Source organism: Lichenostomus cassidix, chromosome 5 (assembly GCF_008360975.1).
Source record: "Lichenostomus cassidix isolate B80296 chromosome 5, HeHo_3.0, whole genome shotgun sequence".
Lineage (NCBI taxonomy): Eukaryota > Metazoa > Chordata > Aves > Passeriformes > Meliphagidae > Lichenostomus > Lichenostomus cassidix.
Genome location: NC_139486.1, coordinates 36,475,730 through 36,491,334, shown reverse-complemented (window position 1 = coordinate 36,491,334; position 15,605 = coordinate 36,475,730). Strand labels below are relative to the sequence as shown.

Sequence of the window (15,605 nt, the reverse complement as noted above, 5' to 3'; positions counted from 1 at the left end):
CCTTAGATCTCAAAGGGAATCAAGATTATTTTTCCCATTTTACAGATGAGAAACTGAGAAACATAGTGAATCATCCATTCATTGTGGGACACATACAGAGGCAACTCCATCTTTGCCTTTTGGGGTGAAAGTAGACACTAGCAAAGGGACAGGGGGTTATGAATTATGGGAATTATCCAAGTGATGAAGTACATGGGGAAAAAATGTACAGATTATTCACCCTGCAACAGCTGTATGGATTTGGTGTTCCTCAGGAATAGCTCGCAGTTAGATCCCTCCCCTACCTATTGCACTATGGCCTTTAATAATTGATAAAATATTGGAAAGAGGGGTTCAGACTCTCAAATTTAATTTTTAACCATATTTTTGTGCTTATAATTTGAATGGCAATTCATGTACTCATGATTTGAATAACTAATCCATGGCAGGTTCAGAAAGATTTTGGAAGTGTTCTGTAACTCTCCACTGGTTTCTTAGTTGCTTTAGTTGCTCAGTTGCTCTCACATCTGGGCTAGGCTTGAAGTACAGGATCACTGTTCTTTCAATTGGAAGTTTAGCAGTATCAAAGAGTGCACAGAGGAGATGGTCATCTGGAGTAGCAAAATCCTCATCATACACCGTGAGCTCCAACACGTTCTGGAAAAAGAGAGAGAAGAGTTTTTTATAGCTTCGCAGGCTGAACATCATTAGCTCCAGGCAGAAAGTATTGTGCTTGAGAAGAAAAGTTGAGAAATTAAATATAATCCCCCTTTGGAAAAACATACTTGAATTGCATATTCATTCTTGCTTAGTTCATTTTAATTGCTGTAACAAAATACATTGGCTATACCTATACAACAACTCAGGTAACTCCCAGATTCTGTATCCATCTTGCACTGACTCAGAACAGTCTCATGTTTCCCTAAAACTTCAAAATTGAGCTCACTGTCTGCCCCTCCTGTGCAGCACCATTGAATAGACATAGGAACTCTGTCATCTCTGCTGTTAAACACTTCAAGCAATCCCTTACCATGTGCCGTCTATTAAACAATTCCTGGGCACACTTCAGGAGATACATACACAAAACCTTCAGGCTGCTTCAAGCAGACAACTTTGGCTCCTTACCTTGACCTGACTCTGTATTCTAAAGTAGAAGGTTTCGTTCCACACTGGATTGTCAGAGTTTCTCACAGTTTTAGTGCGAGCCCTTTCACACGTCGCAGTTGGCAGCCACAACGACACATAGCAATCAGCCTGGCTCACTGGGAAGGGAAAGAGGCAAAACAATTGCTAACATGGCAAAGGCGGCAGCAATGCTGCATGACGCTGGAAAGGTTACTGCAGCAACTGGTACCAACAGAAAGCATAAGTTAAAGAGAGAAATATCTACTGTAATGTATCCCTTTTCAATATTCCCATCTGATAGGGAAAAAGCACAGACCACAAGATGACCTTGTACAGAACGTGGTTTCTGTTCTTCATTGCATGAGTTACAGACAACAGTAATGTTGTGTAAAAAAGAAAAGGGTGAGAATTTTTTATTTTAGTCAGCCACTTCAGCTTCTCAGCCAACAAGCTTCCCTGTGCTCATGTGTGCATGCACACACACACAAACACACAAATCCTGAGCTGCTGTTTGACAAGAGGGGCTGGGACCCTCCTCCACCTTTTAAGAACAACTGCAAAAGGTCTTCAACTCTGCCTTGCCTCAGTGATTTTCCTGGTGAGGGTTTGTGAAAGGATCTACAGAACTACCCCTGTTGTATGAGATGGCAGAAGCTTCCTGCAGAAGGAGCTCATTGAATTAGGCATTGGGGTTTAACTAACTGCTACCTCCAGGAAGAGAGGGACCAAGTCTCTCTCCCAAAAGGCACCAGGAGAAAGTTAGGAAGGATTTTACATCCCATTTCTCAAGGCACCTAAATTAAAGTAAATCTCAAGCAGATCTCTTCAGGACTGTAGCCTATTTAGTCCCTCTTGATGTAAAAGTTGTTTCAATTGTTGCTCTGTACCTTCAAGTATTTCATTTTTTCAATCTGGGAAATTCCATGAAGACAATAATGCTTTGAAGACTTTTGAAACTGCAAAAATATGTATTTGAATATATTTGGAGAACCTAGAAATGCTATTGATTTTAAAATGCATAAAAGTAATTTGTGTAACTACTATATGACTTTGAATTTATCATTGGAGATCAATGACTGATGGCAGTTTGGCTGGCAAGTACTTTATTCTACTGATATATCATTCCTGTATCTTCACTGTACTTTGAGAAGATACAAAGCATATCAAGCAATCCTTAATTATACGAGTAGATGCAGCCAAACTGGTCAGCTGTGTATTTAATGCAAAATATTGCCTCAGTTCTGCTTGCACAATCTCTTCCTACAGCCTTGTTATTTGTCTTGTTGCCTGGCACACAGAAGATCTGAGATGAGTCTCTGATGAGACCTTTCTGTATTCTTGCTTCATCACACATGTGCCACAGCCACAGAGCAGGAGGGAGGTGCAGAGTGTGCAACCCAGTGATATGACCTGGGATACAGCTGTTATCTCCCTCACTGAGAGCTGTGACACAGGAAAAACCTCTGATATATCTTCCAGAAAAACATGTGACAACCACAGGACAAGATGGGAATGGTACTGCATGGTAAATCCAGATCTTCATCTTTCAGAAAATCTTTCCTCACTCTTCCTGAGCAAAAGACTATAGAGCCAATTACTGCTGCTTCCAGCGAAACAGTAGAATCAAGAGAATCATGAGGGTTACATCACTTCCCTTCCACGCTCCCTCTCGAACTAATTTCAGCATCCTTTCACAGGTAGTCATGTAGCTGTATTCACTCAAACAAAACAAACTGTTAACCTATTTTGTGTGAAACGCCTCTCCTCACTGCACATGTGGATAGTCCATGTTCTTTAACAAAACAGCGGTGTTTTCCTTGCCAACTTACTCCCTTCCCACCACTTTCCTGCCATGTGACTCACACTCTTACACAACTGCTAGACTTCTACAGGAACGTTAGAAGTGACCAAGCATCCAGCTCTCAGTCAGCATGGCATTTTTACTGTCATTTCAGGGTGATTAATGATGGCATTAGCTTGGTGGTAATGGCTGTAAAAAGCTTTTCCCTGTTCAACTCATCTTTGGCAGAAAGATTGAGAAGGTTGAAAAAGTTTACTCCTCCCAGCCACATTTACCAAAGTGCTACAACCCATCAGCAGAAATACCTGTTGTTTTTGAAAACATGGAATGAAGTCTTTCTTCATCTACCTGTGTCAGAAACTCTCCTTCCTTTGAGAGAAAATACTTATCCTCAAAAATACATTCAAGTCTTGAAACGAGTCAGAAAGCACTCAATGAAACAGCAGCAAGCAGCAAGGATTGACCTAGTTTATAACAATTAATTTACAAAAACTCTAGGTTATTTCACAAACACTAAGAAAAGGTTGTCATAAAATTAAAAAAGATATAATTTGCCTGTATCCTGAGTTACCACTAAGAATGGAGATACTCACAAGCATCTACTCGTTGGAGATTTCTCATTCGGATGATCCTTACAGTCAACAGGTAGCAAGGAGAGGATTCAATCTGGAGAAGAACAGTAAAAAAGAGGTAGGAATAAGCCTTTGGTGGGAAAAAATTTCAAATGTGCAAATTAATTGGGTGCCCAAAACCACAAATACAGTTGGTAAAATTTGGGTCAACTATCTCACTATTCTGCAGATTAAGATTCTGCTGTTAAAAAAGTCTTAATATTTTGTATATTGCACTCTCATTTTGCTTTATTACTCTGAGACTCCAGGTTGCTCATCAGAGCAGAAAAGACAGGGACAAATCCCTGACAATTTACACAGCCTGTGAGATGCTTGCAAAACCTCTTGTTCTGAAACTGCTGAGTTTAGTCTACAAAATAGCTGCAATAAGTCTCTTGAACATGCACTGGTGAGCCCCATCGTGAAGTTGTAAAAATGCCATCAGTCTTAGTCAAAGTTACAGTCAATCCTCTTAGTGACCACCCATAAAATCCCAAAGCATCTTGAAGGAAATCTTGAAAAAGTGCTGTGAAGAATATCTGTTTTTGTCGACTCCCATGGAATAAACCTGAAGCACCACTCTTTAAGAAGTGTTTTTGCCTTCTGCTTCAAACAAATAGATTTCCTGCAATTTACAACTGTGTGAGAAAAAGAGTAACAATAATGTGAGCTTTTGTAAATCACAAATATGAGATAAACCAATGTTTGAAAATCATTTCCAGAGGATTTAGGGTGTAAAGAATTAAGTTATGGGTTGCCTTTGGAGAAAAATAAAGAATACTACCTTCTTCCAAAAAAATCCCAAAGACTGAAAGTACTTAACTTCCCTTGTTCCCTTTGAATGTCTCAGCCTTAATTTTCTATAAAACAAGTCTCTCCAGGTTTTGTGGCTGCAGGCACCTCTTCCTATTTATTATTACAAGATAAATGTGAGTTCCTTCTTCTAAGGAAGACAATTTCCTGCTGGCTCATTCCATAAACCTGTCTCTGGCTCAGAGCTATCTGCAAAAGGCTATTCTGACCAAGCCAATAAATAAATCAGCACTTCCTGTGGCTGTGACACATGGTTATTTCCTCACACTCCTAGAAACGTTTCCATCTGCATAAGTGCTTACAGCAGAGCCCCACAAATCATTCTATTTGACAACTGCTATTTTTATCAAGAGATTTCCTCTCTTTTAGGAGCATCCTTCTATTTCTGTTGTACTTCAGAGACTTCCTATAACAACTATAAACAAACAGACAAAATAAATGTTAAGGCAGATAGAGAAGCTGGAAGAACCTCACTTAAAACAATATATGCAATGTGGCCAATTTTTTTTCAAGAGAACAGATCAAAAGGGTCTTATTTACAGATGGAAAGATAATTATGCCTCTTCTTTCACAACAAAATTGTTTTCCAATATGCGATTAAAACTCTCTCCTCTAACAAATCATGTTATGTTAAAACTTTTTTAGAGTTCTTAGAAACCATTGCTGTTTCAACCCCTCTTATATGCGTCTCAAAAATTCTATGCCTTTTTTTTTACTGCTTCATGAAATTCAACCTAGGACATCTATTTACCTTCTATTTCTACCTTCTATTTTAAGTATTCTCAAAAGAGAAAAAGCCTTACAAGAAGCTTCAAAATTTGCAAACAACTGATGGAAGGATACATCCTCAGAGCTACCTCATGCAAGGACACTAGTTCAGATTTTAGAAACAGTATAGCCATATTAATACAGTTCTACACCCTGTTAAATTACGCCTCTTCTCAGCTGGGTAATTAACAAAGGTAGATCGCCACACTCACATGTTAGGAATGAGCTTAGGCACCTCAGCATATGCCCTAGAAGGCAGAAACTCATTGTTCTTTAGGATCTGCATAAACATGGGGGAAATTCTCGTAGGCTTTTATTTATCTCCAGAGATTGCGCAAAGTGCTGCCAGCTCCTGGATCTGCTCCAGCTACACCTCCTCTGACAAGTGGCATTTCTTGAGTGAGAACCAATGAATTCATTATCTGCAAAGCAATCTGAGATTCTTAGATAGGAGAAAAGGTGGGTTGGGGGTGGGGTTAAGGATTATTAGATGGTTTCTGCCATCTGATCACCTTCCTCCTGGTGCCCATATAATGACTTTTTAACATGTTAGCCAGATTTTCATGGGGAAATGAATTCCCAAAAATTCAGGTTTCACAAAAAGATTTACTGACATTTCACAAAAAAAGGAAAAGCAAAAAAAAAATCAGTGGCCTATCAGAAGCTACAGAAATCCGAACCTGTGCTTGCACTAGGAAAGAGGCAAATGGCACCAGCCAGTTACCCGAGGAAAAGGCAGGAGACAGGCGTCAGTCATCCTGTTAGCCCCAGCACCTGCCAGTGGCAGTAGCAAAGACAATAGGGAGAGTAGAATTCACCTGGTGATCAGGCCTTGCCAGTTCTTCTGGTCCCAGGAGGATTTACTATTTTAATTAATTCCAGTAACATTTTAAACAAAAGAAATGTATTTAAATAGTAACCGTGACAACTATAACACGATTTACTAGGGTCTAGTTACACAGAAAATAGCAGTCATGCATGTATAAAACAAAAGACAGAGGTTCTGTTATTCTGTTCACTTAACACCTATTACGATATCTTTAACAAAAAGAAAGGCTGCTGCTGTAATGATGTTCCATACATGGAGAGGTTTCCACCACAGCAAACTGTCAATTTGTCAGCTTGTTTTCAATTTGGTGCTTCCCAGCTTGTGCTGCATGCAGTACAGTGCTCTGTGATGCCAATGCATGAGCAGGGTGTACAGTGCTAGTGTCTCTGAAGTCCCAGGGACATGAAGTTTTACTGGGATTTTCCAGGCAGCCACTCCATCTAATGACGAACAGACCTCATAGTCTCTTCTGACTTTATTGTGCTTCCAATAAAAAGCAACAACATGGCACTAAGTTACTATGTTGGTGTAAGTAAGGGATTCCTCTGTCATGTGAAGGATGCCCACTTTCTCCCAGCTGAGGAGTAAGAATTTGAAAACAGAAATTTCTCTGTCATGAGCACTCTGGCAATGCAGGCTGTCAGCATTCCTGGAACATTTGTGCCTCTGCAGGTCTATCCCAGCCCTCTTTAAAGTCATGCTTATATTCAGATGTAGGTATGTGTGGCATGCACCCATCTCAAAATGCACTGCTGTAAATTATTCCACTAGTTTAGTTGTATAATACATCCTGCCACATCAGAAGTGGCAGGACTCCTTAACGAGGCAAGAGTCCATGAGATCAGAGGATGACTCTACTTCTTTACCATTCTTTTTTACTTGCTTTTCTCTCCATAGCTTTTTTCCTTCAGCCTTTAGGTTTCTTCATGTGACAGACTCTTCCAGCATGGAGAATTACTAGCTACATCTTTCCAGCTTCTGATATCAATAGCATAAGCATTCATCCCTTCACCTACTGTAGACTACCCCAGTCACACAATTCCACAACAGTACAGTCAAACGTGCACTGGGTGAATGCTTTTTGGGGTTTTTTTTAGTGTTAAGTGCTTGGTTTAGCATAGATGTTCCATCAGGTAGCAGAATATTGTAGCTGCCTTCCCAAAACAGAGACCAGTTATGCAACAACACTGATCCAGAGAGGAGAGTTTACTCTTGAACCTTCAGGAGCAGTCAACACATTCTCAGATTTGATTGTTGCTCTTTTTAGATTGGTATTTATTACAAAGGAATTACAAACTAACAGAAAAACAATGCAGAGATTCTGAAATTCATATTCAGTTTGTGTGTGTGAAAACTGTATCATCATCAACTAAGCTGTTCTCCAATGAGATATTCAGCTGCTGCTTTTCTACATGAAATGTGGAATGTCTTTGATGTGGTCTGATGAGTAGGTGGCCTTTGTCATGCTGGGTGATGAGGAACCAAAGAAAACTATGTGCACAGTGTGCTGGTACCATTACCTATTTCAGTGCAACTGCAGTGCATATTATTCCACAAACCATCCTGCAAAGGTCAGGTTTGTGATTTAAAAATTTAAAAATACCTTTAGGACAATCAATTTACTTCTACAATGGCTGAAAAAGCTGTTTCTACAGACCAACCTGAAAAAGTGCGGGTTATCTGTGTAACCCATGAAAAAGGCTTCCTCTCTATCCAAACATTTTTCCTGCAATCACCAAGTAATAATTTCTCTATATGTTTCTATGTCCTCTACTAGCTCAGCAGCCATTCCTGGCAAAGATAGCTTCCTCTCCTTGTCTAAGGTACTCCTGCATTCCTGGCCTGGAGATGCATTCTGTTGAGATGAAATCACTCCCAGGATGTTGCAGGGCACTCCTTTCTTCATCTCCAGTTGTTAATTTAACTAGATGGTAGCCAGGGACCAAACAAAAGAACTTCCCTGCTGATGGTGCATCTAGAGCTGGTGGTGTGTGAAAGTCTATCTTGAGCTGTCTGAGAGTCAGGTCTCCTTAAAGCATGTGTGTGCATCCTCAAGATTTTTACAGTTGCAGTCAGGATGCTTCAGGCTGTGAATATCACTCACCAAGCCCTGCCCCAGCCTGCTGCAGCCTTCCTCCCACTGCTGTGGGATGTTCTGGGAACCCCCGTGGCAGGCTGCCCAGACCTGCTGCCTTTGGCCACCTCTCTGAAGCTCTTCCTCATTCTTGACAAACTCAGGCTCTGCGATGGAAAAGATACTCTAATTGCTTCCTGCCTTCACCTCTTCCAGGCACTGGGGTGGGCACCTCAGCCGAGGGCTGTGGGGCTGTGCGTGGGCTGGGGATGCTGATGATCACTGCTGCCACAGCGGTGCTTTTCACAAGCTGTGTGTTTCATGGATTTTATTAATAATGTAACTTCTAATCAGACCACCTTTCCACCAGCATTAGCAGAAGTCTTGGTTGGGTTGATGAATTAAAAATGCCCACATCCAGATAGAAAAGCCCCTTTCAGGCATATAGCCACAGGAACCCTGGTTTGAGCAAGGGAAATTTTTATGTGTCCACAGGAGAATGACAGGTATAAGCAAGGTAACAAGAATTGTATCCTTCAGATGATTGCTTCCTCATGCATATATCCATCATGGGACTCAGAAAACTTCAGCGGAATGAGACTATGCACATTGTACTCATGATACTGTGCTTCAAAGACATTTCCAAAAATCAAAACTTCAAATACTGATCAACACATGGATACTCACACTGCACAGTGATCCCATAAATGCAGAGATGTATAATTTATATTTAATAAATGAATGCAGTATTATTATTCCTATTGCTTGCTATATAAATTTGCAGAGATGTTTTATTTGAATAATAACTCAGACTGGTTGCATCGTCCTTTCAGTACTGGTAACATTACCTTCATCTTTTAGTGTTTGCAGATGTTTAACAGACTTTTTCAGATTCTGAAAACTAAAAAAAAAACTATTTGAAAACCTAAAGTATTCAGCTGCATGTTCAAAACTATTTCCATATATAAAACTGTATAGGATAGTCCAGCTGTAAAAATAACCAGTGTCCTTTTACAATGCTTTGCTCTCCCCAAGCAGAACAAATGACAGAAAGAAACTAGGCTGAGCATGAACCATCTGAGGACTGAGACTCTTACACCTAATTCCAGATAGTTGTAAAATTAGTGTTTACGTCTGACAGTTGTTGAACATTTCTGGATTCACATCCTGAGGTAGACATTACCACAAGACACGCATCACACTCAGAAAATCTGTTTTTGACTACTGATTCTCAAAGGTATACAGAGGTCTATCTCAGGTACCGATGGTTTGCACTTTTGATATCAAATATGGATTAGACAAACCATATTTCAAAGTTTTGAGCTGATGGGAAGTGGCCTCATTTGATTTGATGAGGTTCATTTTTGAAGTGGGAGGTGTGCTGGAACACGTCATTTCAGCAGTCTGTATTTTAGGCATCCCCATACCAACACTTGTGGTGGCATGGGAGGCACCTGGGCTCAGAAGAGCTTCTGCAGCTGAGCAGAGCTGCTGCTGGAGCCATGCTCCTGCAAACACTGTGAGGCTGGCTCAGGAGCTCTTGACTCCTGCCTTTCCAGTTGCTGCTGAGCCTGGGGCTGAGCTGTTCCTGACAGCAGGCTCTTGTGGGAATCAAGGAGCTCATGCCAAGGAGCCTGGTGCCAGCAGGGACCCAGGCCTCCTGCCTGCCTCAGCTCCTGGTTCTCATTACCAAGCCCAACCTGTACCAAAAGCAGGTGTCACAACTTGCTCCTAATCTTGCTCTGCTGTGTGGCAGCTTCCCACTCTTCCCAAGATCTCAAGGGCTGCTTCCAACCTCTAAACTCAGCAGAAGCCAGAACGCCTGCTTTGCACAGGGGTGAGAGCTTCACCTGTCCCTCTTTTTTAAAGTGCTTCTGCTCTCCCAGCTGTACAAACCCTGAAAGAACAAGGAGCCCATATCTGGCAGGGAAATGAGGTATGACTTGACCTGACATGTGATGCATCTTAGCCTTGTTAAAACGTGGCTCATGATGAATTTAGGACTATGCATCCAACTGTTCCACTCCCCTTCCTTCACGTGCATTACTATATGACACCTGCTGCAATCTTCAAATATTTTGGTGTAAACACTGATGTCTGAAAACCAGAGCTGGTGCTGCCTGTTGCTTTAGCATGGGGCTAAGCACCAGCCAAGGCCTGAATAATACAGATAAAAATCTGCATGTTTGTGTAAAGACACATGCAGTTGCTGGCAAATGCTGTCAGATGTTTCTAACAAACAATCCCTCTGAGCAGGCAGAGACACTAATATTTAAGTCTTCTGGTAGTTTCAGTGATGAATAATTAATATTTGATAGAAATTTAGGACAGAAAAATGTGTATGCATCCTTCACATGAACATATGGTTCTGCTGATGTAGTCAAGAAATGATCATGCAAGTGCGTAGGATAGAGTGTGTTATTCTGAACGGAGACGAGAACAGTGCCTCTGTAACCACATACAAGAACAACTCAGTCCATCACCAATGCATTGTCATGAATTTTGAAATGCAAAAAATTATCCTTCAGTGTGAGACAGGAGCAATACGGTCTTAGCAAAGTGGTTTAGAAGAAGGTTACAAATATATCAGATGATTCTTTTTGTCCACTACTGTCACATCTCTCTCCTTAAAATTTCATGACCCTTGAATGTCTTTGATTTAAGTCTATACCCTGAGCACACAATGGAAAAACAAACACACCATTGTGTGGGATTAAGAAATGGAGACAAGAAGTTACTCGTCATATGTAAAATTATCATAAGTAATTATGATAATTATAATTATAATCCAGGAGCTCAAATCTCTTTTCTTTCTCTCATCACGTTTTTAAGTTCCTGACCCCTTGAAAGGAACAGATGTTATACCAAAAACTGAGCAACAATTTTTTTCAGTCTGTTCTTACTACCTACAGAATTATTCATCCTATACATGGTCCAGAATTTTAGTCTCTTCCCAAGCTGGAGATGCCAGACGTTGTAAGATACATATTTGCAAGATGAAATGCCAAAAAAACCCTAGCTCTATAATAGAATATATCCTGTGAAAACACAGTATAATCTTTTGCCACCAATTTAAAAAAAAAAAAATGTTAATACTGGGAAAACACAATAGCTAAACTCTGAAAAAAACCCAAAAAATATTACGAATATGAATAAGAATTGGTTTAAATTTGTCACCACCCAAATTGCAGCAGAACTACCTGGCAAGCAGCTTATCACAAAGCTCATCTCTCTGCTTGTTCACAGTATGACTTCAACTTTCAGATAAAGCTTCTTTTCAGCTCCATTTTGTCTCAGTAGAACTTGTCTTCATGGATTATAGTGCAAATTTCCACAGAATTATCAGTCAGAAGCAGACACTTCATGAGACAACATTGTTATATGAATAACACTTCTCTAATTTTGAGTGATAGGAAATTATGTTCAGATTCGCTGCACGGACAACAAAGTAGCAGAATGAGAACTCCCACCAAGAATCAGTAATTTCTAGCAAAAATAAATCTTTGACTGACAGTCATGCACAAGAAATAGCCCTAGCACATTCAAGCATCACTCCATTTACAGCATCCCACTACAGTTTCTTTCCTGATGGAGCCCAGAAGTGTTGAAAGATCAGGGTTCAATAATCCAGGAATTCCTCACAGATTGCAAGGATAGAGATCACACTGCCAAAGCCACTGCAGCAGAGCATGCCTCACTGTTACTTTTGCCCCTTTCAGTTACCAAAAGTATTGTGGAACAGAAAGCTCACTAGCAGATTTCTTTTACAATTAAGCGAGAGATTAAAATACCAGATATTCAGCCTGCTCCAAGTAAAACGTAATAGAGAAATAAAACAAGCAATTACAGAAACTGAAACACCTGGTCTACTTGAAGGTGTCCCTGCTCATTGCAGGGGTTTGGAACAAGATGACCTTTAAAGGTGGCTTCCAACCCAAACCATTCTATGATTCAATGAAAATCATAAACATAAGAGGAATAAAAAGATTCAAAAAATAGACTTAGGGAAATTTCCCTTGTAACAATCAAACTGCTCCCATCATTCTTTATGTATGTGAGCCTTCTCCCCTTTTGACAAAAACAAAACCCTTAGCACTCTTTGGTTCTAAATTCTATTGTTCATAATACCTTGAAATCACCTTTGTCTGGCACAGTACTGCCATCTCTCCTTCTTTGCCATTCACCATCTCCGAAGGGATCGATGCCTGAGTTTCCATCCTAAAGAAAGAAAGAAACAATACATGATAACATTCAAACAACAGAGGCAGCATTATCAGGGTAGATAATTAATTTGTATTTGCAATAATTTATGCTGAAACCTTGATTAGAATTGCTGTTGGTTACACCCAGCTGTGTTACCACGCTCAGATTAATGAACAAACCACCACGTGTTTTCATGCACACTGGCACAAAATCCACGTCAGGGGTACCCTTTCAATGATTTAATGAAGGCAGAACCATGGCAGCTCTGAGATACTCAGAAGATGTCTCTACATTTATTCTGTGAAAAAGGTTTGCTTTTCGTTTTGAATGTGATCTTTTGGCAATCTGCTCCAGCTCTTAGCAATATTAAACCTCAGTTTAAAATACCTCAGAATATCTTCTCTGAGTTTGAACACAGAATATGAAACATTGCAGCTGCAAAATTTTAAATCTAACATTTCAATCTTTTTCAGGAACGAGAAGTTCCAAAATACTTGTACAATGTAGGTTGCCCCCTTTTTGTGGAGAACCATTAAAGGACAGTTTTTACAAAAAAATGTTGAAAATATTCTGTTTCTGTTTCCAAAGTACTTTCTGAAGTGATGTGCTTTCATCCAGTCAGAGAGCACACAGAACAATGCATAAAAGTACTACAGTTAAAACTAAATGCAAATCTTGAAATAATGCAGGGAATGCAAAGCAAAATGAAAGAAATTCAGAAGCAAAACCAGAATGTGTAAATGTGTAAGTGAAATGCAATTTTCTATTCCTGGTCTCTATCCTGTTCTTATTCCATTTTCAATAACAAAAAAATGGGTTTGACACATTATTATACATGTCAAAATCTTGCTATTTATACAGCAATATGAAGTTTTTAATAAAAGTAGCATTTAATTGCAGAAAAAAAAGGCTGATACTTCAGACACCTAAAGAAAGTTTCCTTCCCTGTTCATTTTTTCTCTATCTGTTTCTGTCTCCATACTACTCTAACTTCTCTCATTTTGTCTATGAAGATGAGATCTTTGGCTCCAGTGGATTCAGGAGGACTTTTGTCACTGAGAGCCTTGAAGAGAAAATTTCACCTCTAACTCCTTCAGGCAGAGGCATCGCTCCCTAATCACATAAGACAGCAAATTTGTACACTAGCTTGAATACAAACATACTCACAAAGCAGGATTTTGTTTTCTGTCACATGCAGAAGACCTTAAGCAAAACTTTAAAGCTGTTTTCTTACCTCCAGTGCATTTGATGGCATCATGGTCTTCCCTGGATACATGTGATAGAGTGCTTCTGGTAGCTCCATGGGCAGCGATTCCTGAGACATATTTTCAGGGTATACCCCTGGCTCCTCCATGGGCAGGAATCCTTTAGACATATTTTCAGGGTATACCCCTGGCTCCTCCATGGGCAGGAATCCTTTAGACATATTTTCAGGATATACCCCTGGCTCCTCCATGGGCAGGAATCCTTTAGACATATTTTCAGGGTATACCCCTGGCTCCTCCATGGGCAGGAATCCTTTAGACATGTTTTCAGGATATACCCCTGGCTCTTCCATGGACAGGAATCCTTTGGACATGTTTTCAGGATCTACTCCTGGCACATCCACAGGCAGCAGTTCAATAGATGTATTTTCAGCATCTACTCCTGGCGCCTCCATGGGCAGCAGTTCTAGAGACATATTTTCAGAATCTACTGCTGGCACCTCTGTGGGCGGCGGTTCTAGAGACATGTTTTCCGTATCTGCTCCTGGTACCTCCACAGGCAGCACTTCCCAAGACATGTTTGCAGGATGTACTCCTGTGGGAGTCAATGACTTGTTATTTTATAAAATGACCTGAGGCCCCACCCATCTCATCTCTCTAAGTAAAGGACTGCCCTCCCACTGCCAAAGACAGGGGAGCACCAAGGATAGACTGCTTCAGGGAAGGACCTTACAGTGCAATCACAACAGCCAAAAGGAATGTGGTACCTTCCTCTGGCTGGGAACCTCTCCCAGCCTGTGGCTGCCCCACAGGTCCTGCACTGCTGCCACCCTTTTGCCCAGAGTCCCAGCACACATGGTGCCACCGAAGCCTGCTCCTTCAAACACAGCTCCTGTGGGGGGGAAACTGGATCCTGGAAAAGGCCTGTGCCTGTAAATAACTGGCAGTGACTTTCCTGCGTGCTGGCACAGCCCTGTGCACTTTGGTCAAAGCCTCCCTGTGGGCAGGGGCACCTGAACTCAGGGCCAGCAGAGGGGCAGTGCCACAGAGTGACCCCTGGACAGGGCCAGGGCAAGGACACTGCAAGGACATGCAGCTCGCAGCCCCTCCTGCGCTGCTCCCATTCCTTCTTCCCAGGGGACAGAGGCCAAGGTGTGGGTGCAGGGCTGGGGCTTCGTTTTGCAGAGGTAAGCTGTAAGCAGAGGAGGTGTTCAAGGGGCTGGGAGCAGCAGCACTGCATTCAGTGTGATAGGACAGAAGGATGTGGACACTTGCAGGGGGGGAATAGAAGTCTTTAAGTCAATGCCCATGGCTTCAGGCATGACCCAGGACTACTGCTGCACCTAGCAGTACTTAAATATGACAAAAAAGGCACAAGGAAATATGTAATAGCTGTGCAAAGCAGATAGGAGTTACGCTTTTATACATTTTCTAGAGAAAGGCAGTTAAACTTTAAATGACAACTGTGGGGAACTCCTGTCAAGATGAATGGAATACAGTATCCAGTGGTTAAGTTTTATCACTTTTATTTTACAGAGATTTGTTCAACCAAAGAACATGAACAAAAGAGCAGATGAACATCTCCAGGCTCACCCAATGGAAATTACCATCTTCAAACACAGCAAAACAAATTAATAACAAACTAGAAGCTCCATTAACAGTAGGCTGTGTCATAGCATCTGCATTCCCAGCATGAGAAGTAGTTCTGCCCACACTGGAAGTACAAGAGCATCTTTTGGCCTCAGGTCACGGACACTCTGAGCTGCATCCTGGAGAACTCCTTTTGCAGCTTAATTTAGAGAACAACAATAATTCTTTTTTTTGTTTGTTTTTTTAATCTGGTCAGAAAGGAAGACCTGGTTGACCTTAGAAGACCTGCCATAGGACACTAAAAATACAGGGATACTTGTCATTAGAGCAGAACAACATTTCCAAGGTTGGTTAGTTCAGAGAACCATTAGCATAACCAATGATAAGTGATAGAAATCCCTCTAAAGTTGGTGAATCTTAAGAAAGCTGGGATTCTCTATCCTCAAGGAAACCTGTAAAGAAGGAAGATGGATTCTGTGTACGGACTTCCATGTCTGCAGAGTGAATTCTCCATCATAGGCACACTTGGCTATTTATAATGATCTGTACAGCCTTCAGCTAAATCAAGGCACTCTGCTCCCATCTGAGTCACTCCACAGGGAATGCC

At 41.0% G+C, this 15,605-nt stretch overlaps 1 protein-coding gene across 1 annotated transcript in view; it reads right to left on the bottom strand.

Moving 5' to 3' along the window:
* Window positions 1-14,051, bottom strand: part of LOC146436368 (cytosolic phospholipase A2 epsilon-like) — a 33,747-nt gene extending 19,696 nt beyond the window's left edge. The window contains exons 1-5 of the mRNA XM_085062341.1: window positions 13,438-14,051; window positions 12,129-12,218; window positions 3,499-3,571; window positions 1,105-1,241; window positions 505-636 (exon numbers count right to left, since the gene is read on the bottom strand). Of these exons, the coding sequence (XP_084918467.1) occupies window positions 505-636; window positions 1,105-1,241; window positions 3,499-3,571; window positions 12,129-12,218; window positions 13,438-13,986 (981 nt within the window). The 5' untranslated portion in view covers window positions 13,987-14,051. The remainder of the gene's footprint in view (window positions 1-504; window positions 637-1,104; window positions 1,242-3,498; window positions 3,572-12,128; window positions 12,219-13,437) is intronic.
* Between the last annotated feature and the right edge of the window lie 1,554 nt (window positions 14,052-15,605).